At 44.5% G+C, this 22,472-nt stretch overlaps 1 protein-coding gene and 1 non-coding gene across 8 annotated transcripts in view; one reads left to right on the top strand and one right to left on the bottom strand.

Annotated features, from left to right (window-relative positions):
- STN1 (STN1 subunit of CST complex) overlaps window positions 1–21,057 on the bottom strand; it is a 39,523-nt gene extending 18,466 nt beyond the window's left edge. The window contains exons 1-7 of one of the 7 annotated variants that reach the window (XM_037064008.1): window positions 20,706–21,057; window positions 20,276–20,469; window positions 12,469–12,564; window positions 7,520–7,588; window positions 1,980–2,147; window positions 860–980; window positions 150–324 (exon numbers count right to left, since the gene is read on the bottom strand). In XM_037064008.1, the coding sequence (XP_036919903.1) occupies window positions 150–324; window positions 860–980; window positions 1,980–2,147; window positions 7,520–7,588; window positions 12,469–12,564; window positions 20,276–20,408 (762 nt within the window). In that variant the 5' untranslated portion in view covers window positions 20,409–20,469; window positions 20,706–21,057. The remainder of the gene's footprint in view (window positions 1–149; window positions 325–859; window positions 981–1,979; window positions 2,148–7,519; window positions 7,589–12,468; window positions 12,565–20,275; window positions 20,470–20,705) is intronic. The other 6 variants (XM_037064007.1, XM_037064005.1, XM_037064001.1 and 3 more) reach the window with 6 other exon arrangements.
- Window positions 8,170–8,313, top strand: LOC118999563 (small nucleolar RNA U109). Its single transcript, XR_005069139.1, has one exon. It is a non-coding gene; the product is annotated as a small nucleolar RNA U109 (small nucleolar RNA).
- Window positions 21,058–22,472: the final 1,415 nt, after the last annotated feature.

Here is a 22,472-nt window from a genome sequence, read left to right as displayed (position 1 = left end):
AGTGACCTTCCCAGAACAGAAAGAACCCGAGTAGAACCATAACCTCTATTCCCTCAGGCCCCCCTGTGAGTCTGCATAACTCCCTCACACCCTTCAGCTGCAGGTCTGGGGCAGAGGACTGAATTCCCACATGGGCCTGCTGCACGTACCCGCTCGGAGCAGGTGCTGCGAATCACGGGCTGATTGGCCAGGGACAGCAGAGACTCCACCATTTCCAACTCCTGCTGGTAAAAGATCTGCACTCTGTTCTTCACGAGGAATTCCTTGGCTTTTTCACTCAGCAAACATGTGAGACTGGCAAGGTCCAGGGCACCTGGATTTTTGCTGGGGAGAGTTTTAAGAAGCCTTGTAGAAAAGTATCACCTCTGTTCCTTTTTGGTGTGTGTACTAGAAAATACACACGTGCTCTTTCTCCTCCTGCTCTTCTCTCCCCTGTCCCTGCCGCACCCACAAAAGAGTAAAATCAGCTCTAGTTGAGAATGACTTGCATTGCGTTTTGTAGTTTTTCATTATGACGTGTCATGAGGCCATTCGATTAGGATGCACCTTGGTGCCATTTTCTTCAGGTTTCCTGCCCTGGGGCTCATTGGGCTTCTTGGATCTATGAGTTTATAGTTTTCACCACACTTGGAAAAATCAGCCATTATTTCTTCAAATGTTCTTCTCTGTTCCCCCTACTCCTTCAGGGACCCCAATTACACGTGTATTTTCCTCCCACCAACCTTACAGCCTCACAGTAAGCAGAATGATGGGTTCAGGATTTGAACCCAGGGCCGCCCCAGCATCTGGGCTCCTTCCTTCACCCTGCTTGGCCTTCCTGCAGTGGTCACATCTTCAGCAGTGATTGGCCAACACTTACCATAGCGCCTCTTTTTCTAGGGCTCGGCTGCGGAAAGGCTGGTCATAAACTTTCCTGTAGACTCGGGGCAGCTCGAGCATCCTTGCAATTTGAGTGTTGCACACTGGGTCGTCTACTTTACCTAAGAAGCCACGGGGAAAAACATGCCACAGAAATCACACGGAGTTCAGTTCCTTCCCATGTCCAAGCTGCTGCTGGGGTGACAGTCACTGAGACTCTCAGAGGGTCTCCTTCCGTGTGGATGCCCAGAGATCACACAGTCTAGATGCACTAAATAGATCCCAGTCTCCGGGCAAAAAGGGAATGCAATGCCCTAAAGATCACCCGCGTGGCCAGGAGTGGACGGGGACTAGGGAGAGCACATTAGCTCATTCATTCATCCGCTACTGTGGTGGGCAACGGGGTCCTCCCAGAAATTCCCAAGCAACGACCAGCCAGAGCAGTGCAAAGGGCATCATCGCTCAGAGGATGCACGGCTGCCGTGGATATGATTGGCTGTTTAAGAGTTAACAAATTTAATGGTACTCAAGAATATGAACACTCTGTCCTAAATGGATTCACACTTGTAATTTCAAAATGCTTTAGAAAGGACTATGTTATCCAAACAACTTTTTCAGCTATACATAACAAATCATGTTTTCTTTCCCAATTTATTTATGCTTACCTCTCTTTAAAATAAATTTAAGAAATGCTGCTTTCCCCCCCAAAAGAAAACCACACCAAAAAACCCCCACACATTATAAGGTATCATTTCCTCCATTAAATAGTTAAACATCTCATTTGAACTTATTTTTTTTTTTTTTTATTTTTTAAAATATTTTATTTATTTATCTTTTTAGAGGGGAAGGGAAGGAGAGAGGAAAGAAACATCAATGTATGGTTGCTTCTCGTGCATCCCCTGCAGGGAACTGGCCCCTGCTGGAAACTGACCTGCAACCTAAGCATGTGCCCTGACTGGGAATCGAACCGCGATCGTCTGGTTCGCAGGCCCGCGCTCAATCCACTGAGCTACACCAGCCAGGGCATTTGAACTTTTTAGAGGTGTGACTTTAAGCTAAACAAGTTTACTGGATGCACACCCAGAATAACCACCAATTTGGGAGAAATATCTTGTGCTTACAATAAGAAGTGGCATGAATTTCTCGTGCTTCTCTGAACGTGCGGATGTAACCTCTGACCCGGACGACGTCCCCAATTTCTATCTTTGTTCTCTGCTCAATGGACTCTTGCAGCTTCTTAAGCTGTGAAGTTAAACTCAGTTCTCTTGCACTTGGAGCAGCTGTAGTTGTCAGGGCCAGACCAGAAGAAAAGAGAGAAATGTGTAACATAATCAATTCCAACACATTTCTAAGATAATTTGCACAAGATACTTATTTATTTTACTTCAGATTAGTTGTCTACTATTGGAAATCTGCATAACCTTTTGAAATCCTCCACTGAATAAAAGGCACTAAGCTGCAATTACTCAAAAGCAGGGCAAAGGGAACAGTCTAGAAGCCCTGCAGAGCCAGTTCGGTCAAAGGGCTCTTGTGTGGTCCTCAGCTGAATTCTCTAAGGGTTCAGCTGGGTTTGGTGGCAATAGCTGTCCACAACAGTTTAAAGTGTCCTTGCAGGGAGACAGAGGCCTGGAGTAGGGGAAAGGGGACCTGAGAGTCTCTGTTTGTGGTTCTGTTTATGGGGAAGGCAATTTACCTTCCTAGGTGCTCAACACCCTAATCGTTCACCTCTCATCTTTATTGGGTATCTAAGCTAACCAATCAATATTTCTCTCTTTCTCTCATACCACTTCGAACTATAAACTTAGGCAACAGAGTCTACCTTATACACAGAAGCACCATGCATGATCTAAGCTAAGCCTTATCTCATGAGCTTAGTACAATGCTAGATCCATGATAAATTAAATAAATGCCAGCTATTTGGACAAAATTATTTTGTTTTCTTTAGGGTTTTTCATTGGGGATTACTGGATATAAAGTACAAATAGGTCCACAGATCATTACATGTTGCTGGAATGTTTGCCAGAAAAGAAAAATCAAACTATTCTCTTTCTATAAGGTGTTGCCAGCTATGTGTGCATGTTTGTGGCTCCTACACAGGCTTCAGTCATCGAGGTTTTTAATATCTTAGAAAATATGCTCTCACCCATGTGGCTCAGTGGGTTGGGCATCATCCCTCAAAGCGAAAGGTCGCCGGTTCAATTTCTGGTCAGTGCACCTGCCTGGGTTGCAGGTTTGGTCCCAGGTAGGGCCACATTTGAGAGGCAACCGATTGATATTTCTTTCCTTCTCTTTCTCCCTCCCTCCCTTCCCTCCCCTCTCTCTCAAAATAAATAATAAAATCTTTAAAAAGGAAAATATGGCCTTGGCTCTGTCACTCAGTTGGAGCATCATTCCGTGCACACAAACCTTGCTGGTTTGGTTCCCAGTCTCTCTCTCTAAAAATCAATAGAAACGGGCCCTGGTGGTGTGGCTCAGTGGACTAAGAACCAGCCTACAAACTGAGGGGTCGCTGGTTGGATTCCTGGTAGGGGCACAGGCCTGGGTTGCAGGCTGGGCCCTCAGCTGGGGGCATGTGAGAGGCAATCAATTGATGAATCTCTCAAACATCAGTGTTTCTCTCCCTCTTTCTCCCTCCCTTTCCCTCTTTCTAAAAATAAATAAATAAAATCTTTAAATATATAAATAAAAATCAATGAAAACATATCCATGGGTGAGGACTAAAAAAAAAGAAAGAAAGAAAATTGGCTGGTGTATCTCTCCACATCAAGCCCCTCTCCTTTCTTGGACAGTGAATAAAAACTTCATTCTCTACTGAAAAAAAATTTTCAAAGAAAATATGTAACAATTCCATAGTGTTTAATTTTGCTTTTAAGTTGGCAGAGAGGCTGTTTTTACATACCCACAAGAGGACATACCCTCTGCATTCTTTACGTTTAAGCCCTTCGTCTCTTTGGAATACTTAATGTCTTTGTTTTTTAAAGACTTTATTTATTTATCTTTAGAGGGGAAGGGAAGAAGAGAAGGAGAGAAATATCAATGTGTGGTTGCCTCTTGTGAGTCCCCTGCTGGGAAGAGGCCTGCAACCCAGGCATGTGCCCTGACTGGGAATCGAACCGCGATCATGTGGTTCGCAGGCCACGCTCAATCCACTGAGCTACATCAGCCAGGGCCTATGTTAATTTGTGAAAGACTTTTTAGGAAAACTTTGTCAAGTTAGGCATACTATATCCACTTTCCCGATTCCAGTGCATTTTTGTCTTTCACTTCATTTTGTTACATCAAAGTTTGGAAAGCATCTTTCAGTCTCATCACTGACGACAGCTGTCAGTGCTTTAATGGGGACTCAGGAGAGTCAACACACACACCCGCAACTCCACTGGAATAAACACACGCCTCTCCCTTCTTTGGGTTATTTATGAAAGCTGCAAGGCACGGATGACAGTTACTCCCTTTCCATCACTGTTATCTACCCCCTTTCCAATACTGTTATCTACCTAACCCAACAGCATTTGTTAAATGCTACTTTATTTCCTGCTACTGCAGTATTTTTGGTTTGTCATATATGCACTAGGGTTCCTATAAGGAAATGAACCTCTCATTCGGTCAGATATCTGCTCTTTAAAGGAATACAACTTAGATGACTGCGGCTTTGTAATGGGCGAAGGCATTACTTTTCTTTTAACACATCTACTGCTGCGCCAAGGGAAACAGCACCCACCAGAGCGCAGAGGACTCTGTGTACCCAGTGGCCCACAGCTGGGAGTCGAGATACAGTCTGCACTAATGTCACCCAGCTCCCTGGGCTGCTTCAGAAAATGCTCAGGTGTGACTTTTTAAAAGGTTTTCCATCTGTGTTCCTATCCCAACCCCTCATCTACTTAGGCTGAATTTTGAACGTGTTTCTAAGTTTCACTGCCATTATTCAGACCTTACGGTGATAAAACGCTTCGCATGGCTCTGCTGAGACAGCCAGATCGACGGCTGGCCTGAGAGAGAGCGGCCCAGCTTTTAGTCAAAGGGCACGTGAAACTACCAAAACTAGGTGTTCAAGCTGCATAATTTAATAGTTATAATGAGATGGCTGGAGCCTTGACGGAATTTCATTTTAGGCAGTCTACTCCACACTGAAAGACAAAGCCTCTTTAAAACTCTAATGTTAAGGGCCAAGCTTTCTTAACTTTCCTCATAAGCCAAGTCCAAAGGATATATTCCATGTGTCATATATAAGAGTTAATATCATATACTTATACCTCAACTGATTTTGAAACATGATTTTGACTCAAGCTAAAATTTTGTATAAAAAGAAATAGTCTTTGTTGGTCACTTTCCAGTGGAAAGCTTTAATAAACTGAGGACAAATAAATTAAAAGGAAAGAATGGGCTGGTCAGAAATAATTTAAAAATACCACTTCCTATACAACATGGTGAGAATCATATCCAGGCTTTCTCCTCTTACCCACACCTCTTTCTTCTCTACTAAAGTGTATCCACCCAGATTAGTCATCTACTCACTGTAGAGACATTTTTTAAAATCTTACAATCTTACCTAAAAAGTTACTAAGTATTAAGAGTTATATAATATTCCTAATAATATAACTTCTTTAAAAAAGAGTTGACTCTGAAGATTAAAAGAATGTCCAAAACAGGGGTCGGCAAAGTATGTATGCTCCCATGGGCCAATGCCACCCACAACCTGTTTTTGTAAATAAAGTTTTATTGGGACACAACCATGCCTGCTTCTGTGTTACAAAGGCAGTGCTGAAGAGTTGAGACGCAGACCAAGTGGCCCACAAAGCAGAAAACATTTACATTTACTATCTGGCTCTGTACAGAAAGTTTGTTAAACCTTGGCATGGAACAAGTAGGCATATTCGAACTACACCTTCTGAATGAAGACTGTGACAATATAACCATAAATCTGCAAATGATTTTAATACACTAGACATATGCAAATTCAAATATCTGATTGTCTTAGAGGGTTATTTATTTATTTTTTGAAAGAGGGGTCCTTTTAAAAAAATTTCATGTTGTATCTTTTATTATATTTGAAAAGATTTTATTTACTTTCAGAGAGGGGGGGGAATGGAGTGAGAGAGAGAGAAACATTAATGTGTGAGCAGTACATTGATCAGTTGCCTCTTGCACGCCCCCAACCCAGGATTCAGCCTGCAACCCTGGCGTGTGCCCTGACTGGAAATCAAACCAGTGACCTTTTGGTTTGCAGGCCAGCACTCAATCCACTGAGCCACACCAGCCGGAGCAGATCATCTTATAGATTTATTTCTTGCCTGTGAGATGTCTGCATAAAGTCTGTTGTCTGTCTTAATTTTTTTTTAATGTACAAATCTTCCTAAGCAAACTTCTACAGTGCCACTGAGATTTTCCCAAATTAGGAAATGGGAATGTGAAAGTTATGTGAAATCGATAGCCAAATTCTAAATGTAAATATATCACAATATAAGCAAAGGAGCATTCACTGGTTAGTGTAGTCAAGTAGGGAGTTGAGATTCAAACAGGAAGGAAAGAGGAATCATCTCCATGTATTACATTCTCACCATGTATCACACGTGACAGACAATAGATGTCATCTATGACAGCAGGCAATACATACTGAAAAACCCTATTGTGTATGGTGCCATACTGCATATGCCATAAAACAGAGGAAAAACAATTGTCCACTTTCTGTAGCTTCTCTAGAACCAAAATAATCACAAACAATGCATCATATTTTTTAGTATTATTAACTTAAGCAACGCAAAAAAAAAATCTGCTAACTGTTAAAATACTGTAGTCATGCCCTGGCTGGATGTGTCAGTTGGTTGGAGCATCGACCCCTGCACCAAAGAGTTGAAGGTCTGATCCCCAGTCAGGGCACATGCCTAGGTTGCAGGTTCGATACCTGACTGGGGCACATACGGGAGGCAACTCATTAATGTTTCTCTCTCACATCGATGTTTCTCTCCCTCTCCCTTCCTCTCTCTAAAATCAATGAAAAAACATATCCTTGGATAAGGATTAAAAAATAAAGATAAGTAAATAAATAAAATACACACGAGAAATTCTAAATGTTGTTTCAGTTATAGTCAATGTGTTTAATACATAATTTTGAAGTTCTTTTCCAGTTTATATCTCATTCAATGGCTAACTCTAAAGAAATCCTACTTTACCATCTCATCAGTCTTAGAATTGCTCATATACCTGGGGACAAGGTAGAGATTTCAGAAATATCTGGATCTGAATGCCACATAGAAGCTGGTGGCAACCATGTAAGATGAAAAGTCCTCAAAACCTGCTGTGGTTGAGCGACACGCCCTGAGCAAGGGAATTGCGACCTGACTGGCGATTAGGCTACCACGTCTTGACCTGCACAGTAACCAGCATAGTAAAAGTGAAAGGCTGAAACGCCTAGCAACCAAGTCATATTCCTGCAGGCTTAGGAGGAAGGGAGCACCAAGGAAACGGGAGAAAGAAAACCAAGTGGCTCCCCTTTAGTATCAGCCTGCAGAGAAGCCAAAGCCCAGAGCTCAGTGCTGCGAGTTGGCCAGTGCGCCTCATCGGCGGGTCAATGTGAAACTCCAGGCCCACAGCTGTTCTGACGGTTTCCCCTGAGCAAAATCCACTGGGTGGCTGAAAAGCAAAGGAGCACAGCAAACGAAATTACCTGAGGAAGACTCAGTGTTATTCAACTTTTTCCAGCAGATGCAGTTTATAACTCCAGTGCTATCATCCACTGCAAGGGAAATGTGAAAGATTAGAACAGAGACTCGGGCATTGCTGGTGAATCAGCGCATTGCGATCACATTAGGCCATACCGAAAGATGGCCTTTTCCAATGGTCTGGTTGGGCAGATCCCTTATTAAATTCTCCTTCCCCCTTAGGCATAATCTCTCACCCTGCACCAGTGGGAACTGCTTGTGTGCAATGTCAAAGTGATACATGAGCCCAGTGGAATGCAGTCAACATTCCACTTACCCTATACCTCAAGGGTACTTACAATTCTTGTCTATGACTCTCCTAAAAATGGTGCCCTCTGGAAGTCAAGCGCAAAAATCTCAATGACTGCTAACATAGAAAAATCAGCCTCACTCACCTACCCAGCAACAGGAGAGCGTCACGTGGTCTGTGGTTAGAGGCACTCAAGAGTGCAGCCTCTGTCACCGTTTGCTCTCCCACTGGCCCGCTGGCCTACCAGACAAAGCATCCCAGGCTTCGGCCCGAGCTTCTGTTTGAAAGAGCTTTGCCCAGTCCTTCTCACTGCAGGGGCATCACCAGAGGGCTAAGTTTTATTTTCATAATAAAAAATCATTACAGTTGCATGAGGAAGTATGTCTGCCCCTCATTCCTTTGGGAGCAGGAGGGCATCCATAACATGCTACATTAAAAAAAAAATAAGGAGTTCTCAGGGCTGCCAACTTTACAGTAGAGATTGAGTAGTAGTATATTTCTCCTATATAAAAGCCAAAAAAAAATCATTACATCTTGGTCACACAAACAATACTGGTCTGCCTTATTTTATTCCTAATGCAAAGAAAAAAAATCAAAGAATCCCCATTGTACTTGGATTTACAACTATACAAGTATTTGGAGATGTTTGCTATGGGATGATAGGTGTTTTCTCTTTGCTTAATTTCTGACAAACTCAGAGCAGAGGTTGCTAAACATGGGGCCAGTGGGCTTAATGATTTTTAAAAAGTCATCAGCTAAACTGTTGCAAAAGCAAATGTAATATATGAGAAACATAAAGCAAACATTTTTTATTGCTGGTTTACATCTGTTGAAAACTGAAACCAAGAACAAGACTTCTTACACTAAATAAATTCTAGAGGGATTTTGTCTTATTAAGTGTAGTATAGGTAAATATAAGAAGCTGAGAAAAAAATTTGGATGAACACTGTTTAACCTTGGGCTTACAGTCAGTGGGGAGAGACTTCTTTCAGCAAATTTGAAAGTCCGAATTTATTTTTTAAACTCTGATGTATTTGACCAACTAAAAACTAATACTATATAGCAATGTTTCAAATGATGGGGTTAGTGTCTTAAATATATAAAGAGCTCATACAAATTAACATGGAAAATAACAAGACCACAGAGAAAAAGTGACCCCCCCCCAAAAATGCAATCCATGGAAGATATTTAAACAATGGCCACTGAACATATGTCAGCATGCTAAATTCACTAGTTACCAGAAAAAAAGGAAGCAAATTTAAATAATTTCTTTAACTACTAGAATGACAAATATTAAAAATACTGATATTCTCATATGCTTGTTGTTAGTGAGACTGTAAATCTGTATCAAATTTATAAAGAGTAAACTTGAAAGTATGTATCAAATTAAAAAATATATACAGTGTATTCTTTGACTTAGCATTTCCTTCTAGTAATTTATCCTGAGGAGAAAAACAGAACAAATACACAGGTATATACATCTTGTATAAGGCCGTTCGCTGTAATATTGTTTGCAATACTGGAACTTCAAAATAACCTAAATGTTTATAAACATGGAATTGGTTAAATAAATTACAATGGCATAGCATAATAAAAAGTTATAATAAAGACTGTTCATTGCTGTTAAAAGATATTCATGCTTCACTGCAAAACAGAAATTGTATATACAATGTTATGTATAATCTAATTTATATAAAGCATTAAATACTTTATTTTGACAGAAATGATTTTAAGATATTAAAATGCTAACAGCAGTTACTTTTGGAGCACGGGGAACGATCCCCATATTCAATGTGTACATGGGCTATAAGCCTAATTTCAGAACTATTAAGAAAAAGAAATGTAAACAATAGTAATGGGGAAATAGGCATATTTCTTCAATATTAGGATCATCTTAGAAATATAGGAAGGATGTTCACTCAAACACTGAGGTTTTTTCTTTACAGATTTACAAGGTTTCACATGAGTTTATTTATTTATTGAACATTTCTCTAGCTTTAAATTTTATTTTATGAGTTAAGTATCATTTTTAAGAAGCAAAACAATTAATAAGGGTGTTTTCAGCTTTAAAAATTGTATAACACCTCTAGGCATACCACTTCTCTGGCCAGCTTAAAATCTTGATTTAAAATGAAAAGTCAAAAACTGTTAGCACGAGAATATTTGTTCTAGAAAATGTGAGGTCATTCTGACCTTGACTGTAGTCTCCTAGGACTCTAGGTCTGAGCTTGAGTTGTTGCCAGGTGCTCTGCATGCTCAGGGCAAAGCCACTAAACCCTCTGACTTCCTGCTTTGTCACCTCCCCAGGCAGACCCTCTCCTGGCGCCCTGACGTCTGGGCTCCTGGAATGCCCCGGAAGGGGAGCATCCTTGCAGACTGCGCCAGGTCATTTCCAGCAGGGCAGTACCGCCTGAGCTGCCAGCCTTTTGTTTCAGCAGTGGGACGGGTCGGTGTGAGCAGGAAGCACCCCTGGCACAGGCCTGCAGGGCCTCAGGCGGAGCAGGACCCAGGACTCAGGGGTTGCTGCCTGGCAGGTGGCCCCAGAGCCAAGCTGGGCCTGAGGACAGCAGGGAGAGAGTAAGGCTCTCCCTCAGACGGGCCCACAGGAGTGAAAGCTGCAAAAGTGTTTCTGTTCTCAGTTATGTCCACCTCCAGCTGCGTTTTGTTTTCCCACAGCTCACACACATTAGGCTCTCACGACGTCCACGCTAAGTGATGTGATTCTGGGGGAAGACTCACACACATCGCCTTCACCTCTTTATAATTGGAAAGGTATTAAATGAAACCCCTTTAGGTCACAGGCATAATATCTAGCCTAGTTCTAGCACCGGGACTGATGTCCTCAAACAGCCTCATTTATTTCATTCAAAACACAGAAAATTAAAATGTAGATGCTCCTCACTGGGGGCAGAGGAGCATGGGCGAGAAAAAATCACACTGAGTCATATGTGGGCTACACAGCACACCAGAGTCCGCAGACACACTGGACCCACCAGTGGCACCTTGAGAAACGAACTGAGCCTTACTTTTCTCACCTATAAAATGGAAATATGTGTCCTTTCTATTTCAAAAGATTAGAGAAAGAATAACGTTCAATTATGCACGTGAAAATGCTTTGTAAATTGAGGCCCTGGCCAACTGCCTGAGTTGGTTGGAGACTCATCCTGTGCACACACACACAGGTTGTGGGTTTGATCCCTGGTGGAGTGTGTACAGGAGGCAACGGATCGATGTTTCTTTCTCCCTCTCTTTTCCCGCTCTAAAATCAATAATCATATCCTCAGATGGGGATTTTAAAAAATGCTTTGCAAATTGAAAGACACTATTATTTCTTCACTGGTATTTGGAGAGAAGTACTGTATTATACTACAAAGTACTTGCCCACTGCTGGGTATGTTATATAGGAACTTAGTGATTGCTTGTTCAACTGCCTGAAGAAAAATAAAACCAGTACCTTTGGTAAAATCAAGCAGAGATGGGATCCAGTAAGGGGATGCCTGACAAGATAACCTATTTCAGTTTAAAAAATATGCTGGGAAAAGCAGAGGGTATAAGGAAGCTCATCTCACATGTTATCTTATAAGCACAAGACAATCAGTGAATACACATTGAAGGAATGCAGTGGTAGGGTATCAGTAAAGTTTCAGCCACCACAGACTACCAGTGAAAGGTCCTTGGTCACTAGTTCAGCTGCCTTTGTCTCTCCCCAAGTAGAGGAAGGACACAGATCCAAGGCAACACGACCAAAAGTGACAACATCAATTGCAGCCAAGTTTTGGAATCCAGAGTTAGGCTTCCCCCAAAATATCTAGCTTGTCTTCTTAACCTGAAAAGATCTTAGAGCTGCACGAGGCAATGTACTAAAGTGCTTATATTAAAACTCAGTGAAGATTGAGCACGGGCCTGTGAAGCAAAGGGTTGCTGGTTCGATTCCCAGTCGGGGCAGATGCCTGGGTTGCAAGCCAGGTCCCCAGTAGGGGACACATGAGAGGCAACCACACATTGATGTTTCTCTCCCACTCCTTCTCTTTCCTGTCCCCTCTCTAAAAATAAATAAATAAAATATTTTAAAAAAACAAACAGAAAAAAAAACACCTCAGTGAAAAAAATTAAGACCACTAAAATCATATTCCGACCATTTGCTGGTATCCAAAGAAACCCTTTGGTTTCCATGACAATGAGGGAAGTGAAATTTTCTGATGTGTATTCAGCCCTCTGAGTAACAAAAGGCATTTTTTTAAAAAAAACTTTTCTGGATATAAGTCTCATCAATTATTTTTCAGACCTCCGTGCCTTCTTAAAGAGTCTACCTGAACACTAATCTAGCCCCTTCTTTTTGAAGGTATCAGTACAGACATAGATTACCATCCTCTGCTAGTTATAGCTCTGCCCTCAGGCATCGGGGGTCTGTCTCCAATCAGCCAGATCCTAAACTGTGGCATTTTTATTCTACCTCCTAACTTCCCCGGAAGCCGTCACCTCGCTGTATTCATCAGCATCACTCCTACCTCTTGCCTCATTTTACATAGTCCCTGCCAGGCCCCCGAAGGGCTGTCCCTAGTGGCAGGCCCACGGGATCCGCTCTGAAAGGCTGGGGTTTCTCACATTCCGCATTCAGCTAAGTGGGGCCCTTCCACACAACCTGTCAGGCACTGTAGTTCTCACCTCCGTAACTGTAGAAAGCGTTTCTTTCTCTCACTCCAATAACAGTTCCCAAGATATCGACCTGCTTTATTGGATGCCCGTTGTAAAAAAAAACACCTGAAATGTGAAGAAGAAAAAAAAAAGACTAAGTGTACATAAGGTATGATCACATTTATCACATTTTCTATTTTGAGGAGGGGGTGAATCAAAAATGAGTGGCATGATGCTTGCTGAAACTCCAGACTTCAGAACCAGCCCTTGCCAAGTGGCAAGCCCCAAGCAATCAGATGTCTTTTCTCCGGGGGCCATAGGGAGAAAGCCTGGCTTCAAAGACGCTTGCACTAGTGCAGAACAGAGAACACCAGTGTTGCCCGGCTGGCCTTGGTTACCCTTTCTTCCACTTGTGAAAATGAAATGTGCGTCCCTGCAGAACTCTCATAAGGGGCCTGCAAACAGCCATCCTGTTACAGAACCAAACACAGTGCAGTATTTTGAAGGGCTGGAGAAGGAAAAAGAAACCATGAAAAAGGCTTCTCTGGCTCTTTCACTGGTGCTTTTCTAAGAAACCAGTCATCGTTTCTATGAATTAGCAGTAGCTGCTTTTTTTTTTTTTGAAGAGATGATAATTAGGTTACCAAACACCACACTCTGTGGCCAACCCATTACAACTTAAAAATGCTTTGAAACTGTATTTCCAAACCTAGATGTCTGATGCCAGCAGGCAGGTTCCCACTGGAGGAGACCTGAGAGGCCGAACCCTCCCCACCCACTAATACCTGGACGCCTTCTTCAGACTCAGGGACTGGACTCTGACAGAGGGATTCCTGGCAGTGGTGAGCCCGTGGTGCAGACCCGGGTCCGGTTGCTGTCCTGGCTTCTGCAGAACTTCCATTCTGTGCCCCGCCCCATCCATACCTGAATTTTTTGGCTTAAGCTATTTGCGTTGTGCTCCTGGCACCTGTAGCTAAAGTCCTGACTAAAATCCTCTTTTTTTCTCTCCACTACGACTGAATGAATTCTTTACTTTCAGAAAGAGACTACAAACTTTTAAATGGTGACTTCCTTAAATTAAAAAAAAAAAATGCAGAGAATCAGTGATCACGTCAGGCATTTGGCCTCCTTCCCCACCCTTAGGCCTGGTCAGAGCCTTTCTTCTCCGCGTCCAAGGGGACCCACGGTCTGAACCACAGCACCCTGCAGAAGCTCCAGCCTGGCCTCCACGGATGACTGTCTGGTTTCCAATGCTGATAAAAGGGCTTGGGGTCAGCAGTTCCCAGCAGAGGTACAGGGGATGGACAAAGAGGCTCTGGCCCCAGTTAGACAGAGAAGAATAAGATGTGGTTTGAAGAAAAGGCGGCAAATTTAGCCAAAAGAAGGGCCCCTGACAGGCCTACTTCAAAAGACACTTAGTAAACTAGAGCTGTACCCAGGGCAACCTTGGGGACTGTGAGCTGAAATGGCAGGGCCACTCACGGGAAAGGGCCTGGGCTGCTCTGTCATCACTGGAGGAGAGTCACCCCACCCAGGAGCACTCAGACTGAACGAGGACGGACTGGCACCACAGATAACCCACGAAATTTTAATAGCAAGGCAGTTCCCGTTGACTGCTCCTGAGTTCTTTCAATGAAAACCCAGGCCTTACTTACTATCTTTGGTGAGGCCCTCAGCCCTGGCACCACCTGCCCGTACCAAGCAAACACAAAGGGAAGAGGAGGAGACCCCTGCAGGCCCTTTGCAGACCACCTTTCCTGCTTCTCTGCGTGGCAGAAGGGAAGTTAAAATCGGGAGAATGAGCCTCACCCAGGGACACGGGCGTGGAGTCCTCTAGTGAAGTGTGCCCTGGCCGCGCCGTGACATGCTCTTGTGCAGAGATCGGCCATGGCTGGCATTACTCTGGCCCTCCAAGTCTGCCTGCTGTAGGGCCAGGTGGGGCTTGCAGCGGCCAGAGCTCCGGGCTGGTCTCTGGCTGGGCTGGCCCTTTCTGTTCCCCCAAATGCACTGGACAGGTAATAATTCTTTCTAGTTGTACACTGAGCAGAGCAAAATTAGACAGCAGTCTTTTCTAAAACCTGACTGGCCTTCTCTCCCCCAGCCCCACTCATGGTTTGTGGTCCCTGTCAGGCAATTGTTTGTATTAGAGACAAAACACTCCACGTTTCCATGATTAGCTGTGGCCCACAGGGCCCTGGCAGTCACAGGCAGAGCTGGGGGCTCTTCGGACCTATGGGGGTGTACTGCCTGTCCTCGAAACGTTTTTCCAGTTGGTGGTGGAGCACAGCGGGTGTTCTGCTGGTGGTATGTGAAGGCTTCCCACAGGCCCAGGGCTCTCTGGGTCTCCCTGCAGCACCGTGGGGTATGCTGCTGCCTACGGTGGTGGTTACAGCACAGAGCCGACATACTTTAAGAAGGTAAAAAGAGCTAGCCAAAAGGCGTTCTGTCTGGCTGGGAGCATATGGAAAAGGCGATGAGAAGATCAGACCAATGACACAAGCCAACAAAGTCCCCAAGTCACCTGACGCCTAGTCATCCAATGTTAGCAACTCTGTCTTGGGTAACGCTTGATAAAAATCTGGACAGGTCTTCAACTAAGGACACAAGAAACTTCCTTTCTTTTTTCTTTTAAGATTTTATTTATTTATCTTTAGAGGGGAAAGGAAGGAGAGAGGGAGAGAAATATCATGTATGGTTGCCTCTGGTGTTTCCCCTGCCGGGAACTGGCCTGCAACCCAGGCATGTGCCCTGACTGGGAATTGAACCACGATTGCGTACTTCGCAGGCCCACGCTGAATCCACTGAGCTACACCAGCCAGGGCCACAAGAAACTTTCTTAAAAAAAATACAGAAAAGGGAGCTAGACTTTCACCTCATGGACACAATCACTCAAAAAGCAAAAAATCCTCCCAAGCCCAAGTAACTGAGAGAAAAACAACTTAAAAGCATCACAGAAAAACAGAGAACAAATTTAGAAGAAAGTAACAGATGGGTTGAGTAGAAATACTCCAAGAAAATCAACTGAGGAGGAAATACATTGTGTGGAAATACAAAAATTTCCCTAAGTGTATGGAAACATGAACTATACAGTGTCAGAAGTACAACTGCAACAAAATGGCTGAAGACGTGAAGAAAGACCTAGGGAGGAAAACTACCTTCTATCCACACGAGATTCTCTTCTATGAGAAAAGAGCTCAAGAAAACTGGATGGCAGCTCTGTTGAAAGCTTGGCGAGCTAAGAAAAGAAAGTAACCACAAGACTGATATTGAGCTAAAACTGGAGCCTTTCCCCCAATGGAAGTTGTTCCTGGTGCCTTCTGTTCCACGTGCAGCCCACAGAAGCCCAAACGGACCAGGGGATCCCTGGGTCATCAGGTCCCCCAGAAGCAGGGTCATTCTGGGAGGGTTCCAAAATCCAGGGTCACAGGCAGGTCTGATTTAGCTCTCATGGCAGCCAGCCCTGAACAACCACATCAGAGCAAAACGTTTGCCTGTTTTTTCTTTTAAAGTGCTTTCAACTAATGTTTTTTAAGTCTAACTGCTGTTAATTAATTGGTGCTACAGCTGCTTTAATTGAAGTTTGATAGTGTTAAGTTCCCAAGAAGATACTTTTAAAATACAAGTGTATATAGTCATTTAATATAATCCTTATGAATATACATTTCTACTTCATTGAACCCTCTAAAATTAGACAATGTAAGTATTGTATTTTGACTGAAATAAGTGATTCAATATCTATCCTGTGGGAGAGAGAAAAGGGCCACATACTAAACCTGACAAGCCCAGGGGAGGCCTGTGTGGCACTCACAAACCCAGAGACCTAAAGTGACCACGAAGGATGGTCTGAGATTAAAACTTGCTAACCAAAAGCAGTTCCTGGTGGGTAGTCAGGCCCTAGCCCAGTATTTTTCCCCAACAAAGGCCAGTATTTACCTTAACTGAGCCTGTCTGTTGTCCTTTTGCATCTCCAACATACCTTTGAAATGTAAAATTTTCTCTGGGGGGAAGGGGGGGTGGGGAAGACCACAAATCCCCTCACTACTACTGTTTTCATGTTAATTGTTAACTGTTAACTATCTTACACCCACCTGTGTAAGAGCATGCGCCTATCAGCTCACCTCTTATCCAATCCCAGAGGTTTCTCCCTCCCCACACTGGGCTTTCCCCCTGCCTCCCTAATCTGTCACCAATGGATTATACCTAACTCCCTTAAGTCTTCTCCTCTGATTCTACTGTGTAAAATGACACTAAATTGTCATTACCCTGGAGCATTTTCTCAACTCATTGACATTTTGCTTCCTGGAACTTTCATTAGCTTGGCTCAGATAAACTCATAAAAATTCTTACTGGTTTGGCCGTTTCTTGACAGGGACAGAGGCTTTGGACTAAGAGACCACTTCTGTGTGCTATGAGTTATAAACAAAAAGACAAAACAAAATGAGACGCCCCAAACCTAAACACCACCACGGTCAAACTTCACAATATTTGTATTAGTTTAACCCTAAATTCCCATGTCACTTTAGGGGAGTTGACATTTTGCAAAGCAATTCTGAGGCTATCCAATACAACGTCAAATTTCAATGTAAGGGCACAGTCTCCCTTAAGACTGATCTCACTTCGGTGACCAGCGCCAAATTTGGGGATCTTCAGGCCACCCGAACTTCTGACCAACTGGCTCCAAATTCGGAATTCCCAGGACTCCAACTGGTTTGCTAATTTGTTAGAATGCACACAGAACTCGGGAAGGCGCTATGCCTACAGCTACGATTTTAATAAAGGGTACAAATCAAGACCAGCCAAATGAAGAGATGCACAGGACAAGGCCTGGCAGAGTCCAGGCACAAAGCTCCCATGTCCTCAGGGCACAGGGATGTGAGATTACCAACCAGGAATGCTTACTCGGGCCTCAGCACCCAGGGCTTTTATTAGGGTTCCATTCCATACAAAGGCAGGATTAGCAATCATTGGTCCCTTAACAACTCCATCTCCAGGCCTCCCCTGCTCCCTCCCAAGGAATCAAGCTGAAGGCACAGTGGCTCAAAACTCAACCCTCTAATCACATGGCTGGTCTTTCCGGCACTAACAACCTCCATCCTGAAACTACCTGGGGGCCCAGCAGGAGGCACTCGTTAGCATAAACTCAGGTGTGGTTCAGGAGACCACCCCGATAACCACGGCCGGCCTATCTTTCCAGAAATCCAAAGATCTCCCTATAACCAAGGACAAAAGCCAACCAAATGCTTTCTTACACACTTGTTTCTTGTTTTATCATTCTTTGCTTACGATATTCTTTGCTGTTTAAACATTTCTAAATTTTATGCAATCAAAATAGGAGCTTTTTATGACAAACCAAACCAGAACGACAAAAATAAGACCCTACATGTGGCATTTCCTGCCCCCAGGACCCTCCAGCTCAATCTAAAGATCACCGTGAAATTAAGGTTGACGTCTGCTTCGATCACCAGGTTTCATTTCAAAAACCACATACAGCAAAGATCACCAGAACCAGTTTTCCTTGCTTTGTGGTTAATCCACCATAAAGTTCTTCACCACAGGAAGAGTTAGCTCATCATGCCCCTGATACTGAGGCAGGACAGTTAGACATTAAGAGAATTTTTGACAAGTGGGAAAGGGAAACTGAGACAGGTGGTTAGACAAATAGGGCCAAAGGAGTCAAGCAATTTACAGCCAGTTAGTAAACAGAAAGAGCTTATCTTCCCTCACCACGGGCATCTGAGAGCAAATGGTTTACATCTCTCCTCCCTAGCCAGAGAGTAATCGCCAGGGTCGGGGAGAAAGATAACAAAAACACAATTAGTGCCACTAATGCCAGACAAACCCAAGGAAGAATGAAATCAGGAGAATAACAAACACCCCAATTAGAGTCAAACAAATCCAAGATAGAGGCAAAGCAGACCAGCAAATGGTTCCTCTTATGCATTTATTTTGGTCCATTAACATATTAAAAAACACACCTGGAGCCCTGGCTGGTGTGGCTCAGTGGATTGACTGCCGGCCTGTGAACCAAAGGGTCACAGTTCAATTCCCAGTCAGGGCACAGGCCTGGGTCTTGGGCCAGGTGCCCAGTGGGGGGCATGCAAGAGGCAACCAGACATCAATGTCTCTCTCCTTTTTTCTCCCTCCTTTCCTCTCTCTAAAAATAAATAAATAAATAAAACCTTAAAACACACACACTCACACACCTAGAAAGCTGATGAATGCTCTGCTGAAACCCTTCCCAGAGACCTCCCCTGAGATTCCCACCTGCAAAGGAGAGAGAAAAAGTCTGAAGACAACAGACCCAGTGAGAGGCTCCTTCTAGAGCACACACCCGTGCTTTTCCTTCCTCCAGTGTGAACTTTTGTCTAAACTCTAAGGGTCTCTCCCCACTGGACTTGCAACCAGGGAAACAGCAGGCAGTGGCAGCTCATCTGGGCTTACGGCCTGAACCAGTCTCCAAGGCCCTTTTCCCTTCACTCTGACTTTCCAGAGAGCTAACAGCAGCCCTGCCTTGGCTAGCTTCTTTCCTATAACCTTTCTAGAGAACCAAAGCAGCTCTGCTGAGATTCTCTCCTATCCCAGACCTTCCTTTGTTTCACTATCCCCAGCTTTAATAAACGTCTTCTCAAAATCACCTGGACTGGTATTGCAAACGCTTCCCTGCACAAACAGAACCCACACACATGCCTGCCAGAGGCAGACCCACTCCAGGCCAGTCCCTTTCCGGTGACAATAATTCCTTAAGCACCTACAGAAGACCTCTAAGCAAGGCTGGCATCTGGTGTGAATTAATTTCTTCCTGAGGAGATGAGCTATTTAGAATACCAGACTGTTCTCGAAAATGGACAAATGTGGGGGAGGATGGCCGCCTTCCAAGGGAAAACCAGAACATTTCCAACAATAATTAGGAAATAAAGGTGTGGTGAAAAAATCTGTAAAACAGACTTTAGATTAAGGTCATCCAGATACATTTGTACACAAAACTGGACACACACACAAAAACACTGCCTCATTAAAACTGTGCATACTTGAAATTCTCGACTACTTCTGACTCACAGCTTGCTATTCATTCAAAATAGCAAAGAGAGTTGAACCAAACTTCTCATATAGCAACAGTAAAAGTGCGAAGATCCACACTGTTATATGAATTATTTAAATCTACCCCATAGTATATGTTACATTTTTAGGTATGGAGTGCCTATCTTTATTGACCCCCCACTCTAATTGTAAAAAATTTACAATTAGATTTCCTGAAAATTTACACTTATAATGTTTCATTGCTCCAATGACTGTTTCTTGAGGGCCCACGACACATCAGATACTGTTCTAAACGACAGGATTACATATGTGAACAAGGCAGATGATGTTTATGTTATTTTGATATGAATTCAAAATAACCACCCCCCAACAAGGAATTCAGGTGAATCCTCATTTTTACAAAGAGGCTTTACAGGTGAGTCACATCCAGGCCAGGTAGGCGGCCCAGTTGGGCAAGGGAGCGAAGCCTCAGGATGCCTGGTCCAGAGACCTTGCCACCAAGAGCAGGACCAGGAAAAACAACTGAGTGTTTTTAAATATGAAAGACTCCTATCCCTGTTAAAAAAAAACATTCATCAGTACAAAGGTTCTTCCCCCAAACACCTGTTTTAAAAAAGATTTAGACTGTTTTTAACTTGAATAGAAATAATCTCGTTTCAGGATCAGGGCTAGGTCATTTTCAAAGTCTGCAGGAGGGAAGGCTTTCCTGAAATCCCTAAGGCCCAGATTTCTGCAGTTTTCGGAGAGTGTGGGGTACAGATGCAAAGCAGGGCATCCACCAGGGGACCAAGCCACATACCTGGCACCTGGCGGGACTCCTTCAAGTCCAGGATATCCCTGATGTAGAGTTTTGCAAAGGCTAGAAACACAGGATCCAAACCCCACCAGAGGGAAGGGGTCTCCTCTTCACACCCACTGGATTCAGACTGCATCGGTAGACTGGGCTGTGGCTTCCAGCCAGCCCTGAAAGTCTCTCATCACTGAGCCCAGAATCTAGATAGGAGACATAAAGTTAGGACGCAAGACGGTTAAAGTGAGTGAAATTGGCATGGCCCCGAAGCAGTTCCCGAGCAGGCATCCAGAGCACTGCCAGGGGTAAATCCAGGGATCCAGGACCTGTCAAGCTGCCCACGGCCTTGGGTTAACAGGCGTTCCCCGTGGGAGGGCCCATGAGCTCTTATGGCTCTCCTCCCTGGAATCTCCTCTGCGCCACGAAAGTGTCTCCACACCCAGGGGTTAAACACCAACTTTTCACTTTGGGGAGACAGGTCCACAAAGGTGTACCCTGAAACCGCTTTAATGGGCGGGGTCCAGAAAGAAATTGGCGCGCTTGTGGCCGTACACGAATTGGGCACAGTGGGTGTATCTGTCCATCTGCTGACTCCTGCACGTCCCGATTTTCCGGAAAAAACTATGAAAAGCGGAAAGCGGAAACGAAACACAGACTCGCTGGTAGCCACCGCCCCCAAACCCCCACCCCCGATGGCGCCCGCATCCCGGGCCCTCAGGTCCCTGGAGCGCGCAGGCGCAGCCCTCCCAGCACGGTGAGACAACTCGCCTCTGAAGTTCCGGCGCGGGCGGAGACTGCCCCCCGGAGCGGGATGAAGGAGCGTTTCTCCACCCACCGCTTTCCGCCCGGCTGTCCGAGGCCACGCCCATTCCGCCTGCGGCCACGCCCCATTCTGTGCCCCAGGTGGCTCCGCCCCACGCTCTGTTCTAAGTGGCCTCGGTTTGCGCCGCCCTTGTGTGATTCGGGCGGCGCTCAGGTCCCTCCACCATCCCGGACACCCCGGGCCTGTTTAGGAACGCGGAGCCCAAATCTCCAAGACTTTGGGAGGTGACCTTGAAATTTCTGCTGCCTAAACCCCGCGCTGCAAGTCACCCTTTCAGTACCCTTCGCACCCCCTGGCAGGTGATGAGACCCTAACCCAAGATTTCCAAGAGTTGGGAGTGAGGTTCAGATAGCTTTTTGTGTGTGGGGAGCGTGCAGGGGTGTTCCTGGTATGTTAAATGAAGAAGTAAATAAAGTAATATCAAGAGCAGAATTGCACTGAGGCGTATTTTTAAATGTTTATTTACACAGGATAAATGGTGTAACACGTTGAAACTCCACAGTCTCACTTAGATAATGTCAGTATCTAAATTTGAGCCCTTGTGTAAATGTGAGGTTCTCCTCTTACTGTCTACACTCTGGAATGTTACACATTTAAGAATTTTGAAAAGCTGGCATTTTGGTGAATTATAGCCACCTTGATGGTGCTTGTTCCCCGTAGTCCTAATTTAAAATGAGTAATGATAGACAACATTCCACTCCAATAAATAAATAAATAAAATAAGCAAGCTACATCACGACACTACTTGAGATGGCAAGAGTTCTTCCTAATTTACAGGGACTGTAAACCCGCAGGAGTACAGGTCATTTTGGCAGGCCACTCCCAGGGGCGGTAGGTGCCGGCCAAAGAGTTAATTGCTAAGCCATTTAGCAGAGAAGGAACTTCAAGCAGCTGGAATGGAAACTGTGTATCATTAGAACGATGGCATTTAATTGCATCCCTGGCCTCTGAGGAAGCTGAAAAACGGAATCCTTGGTGAAGTACAGCATTGCCCAGATTGTACTACAGTGAACAGCTGGGTCTGTGGTGTTGATTTAATGAAGCGCAGACACCCATCCTCTTAGGAGGAGGCTCTCTTGGAGCAACAACACCCAGGAGGACACCAGGGAGAACATCGCTTCCTGCCGACCTGTCAGATAGGCAGAGACTGGTCGGGTGACATTTTCCTGACCACATACATCTTCTCCAGGGTGGAACCCAGGAAGAAAATCACTACTGGGTGTGCTCAGAGTCTGAGAAGATTTCAGGGATCACTTATGGCTTATAGGGGCAGAGAGCTAGAAACAAGAGCCCTCGAGGACTCGGTGCTTACTGTCAGCCTTGGGGAGGGCTGCACACTACGAGGAAGGAAGGAGGTGGTGGTAAGCAGAGCAGACTACCCTT

Source organism: Sturnira hondurensis, unplaced genomic scaffold (assembly GCF_014824575.4).
Source record: "Sturnira hondurensis isolate 20B ecotype Veracruz unplaced genomic scaffold, ASM1482457v3 Scaffold0014854, whole genome shotgun sequence".
Lineage (NCBI taxonomy): Eukaryota > Metazoa > Chordata > Mammalia > Chiroptera > Phyllostomidae > Sturnira > Sturnira hondurensis.
The sequence above is the reverse complement of the archived record's forward strand: the minus strand, read 5'-3'. Positions and strand labels throughout refer to the sequence as shown.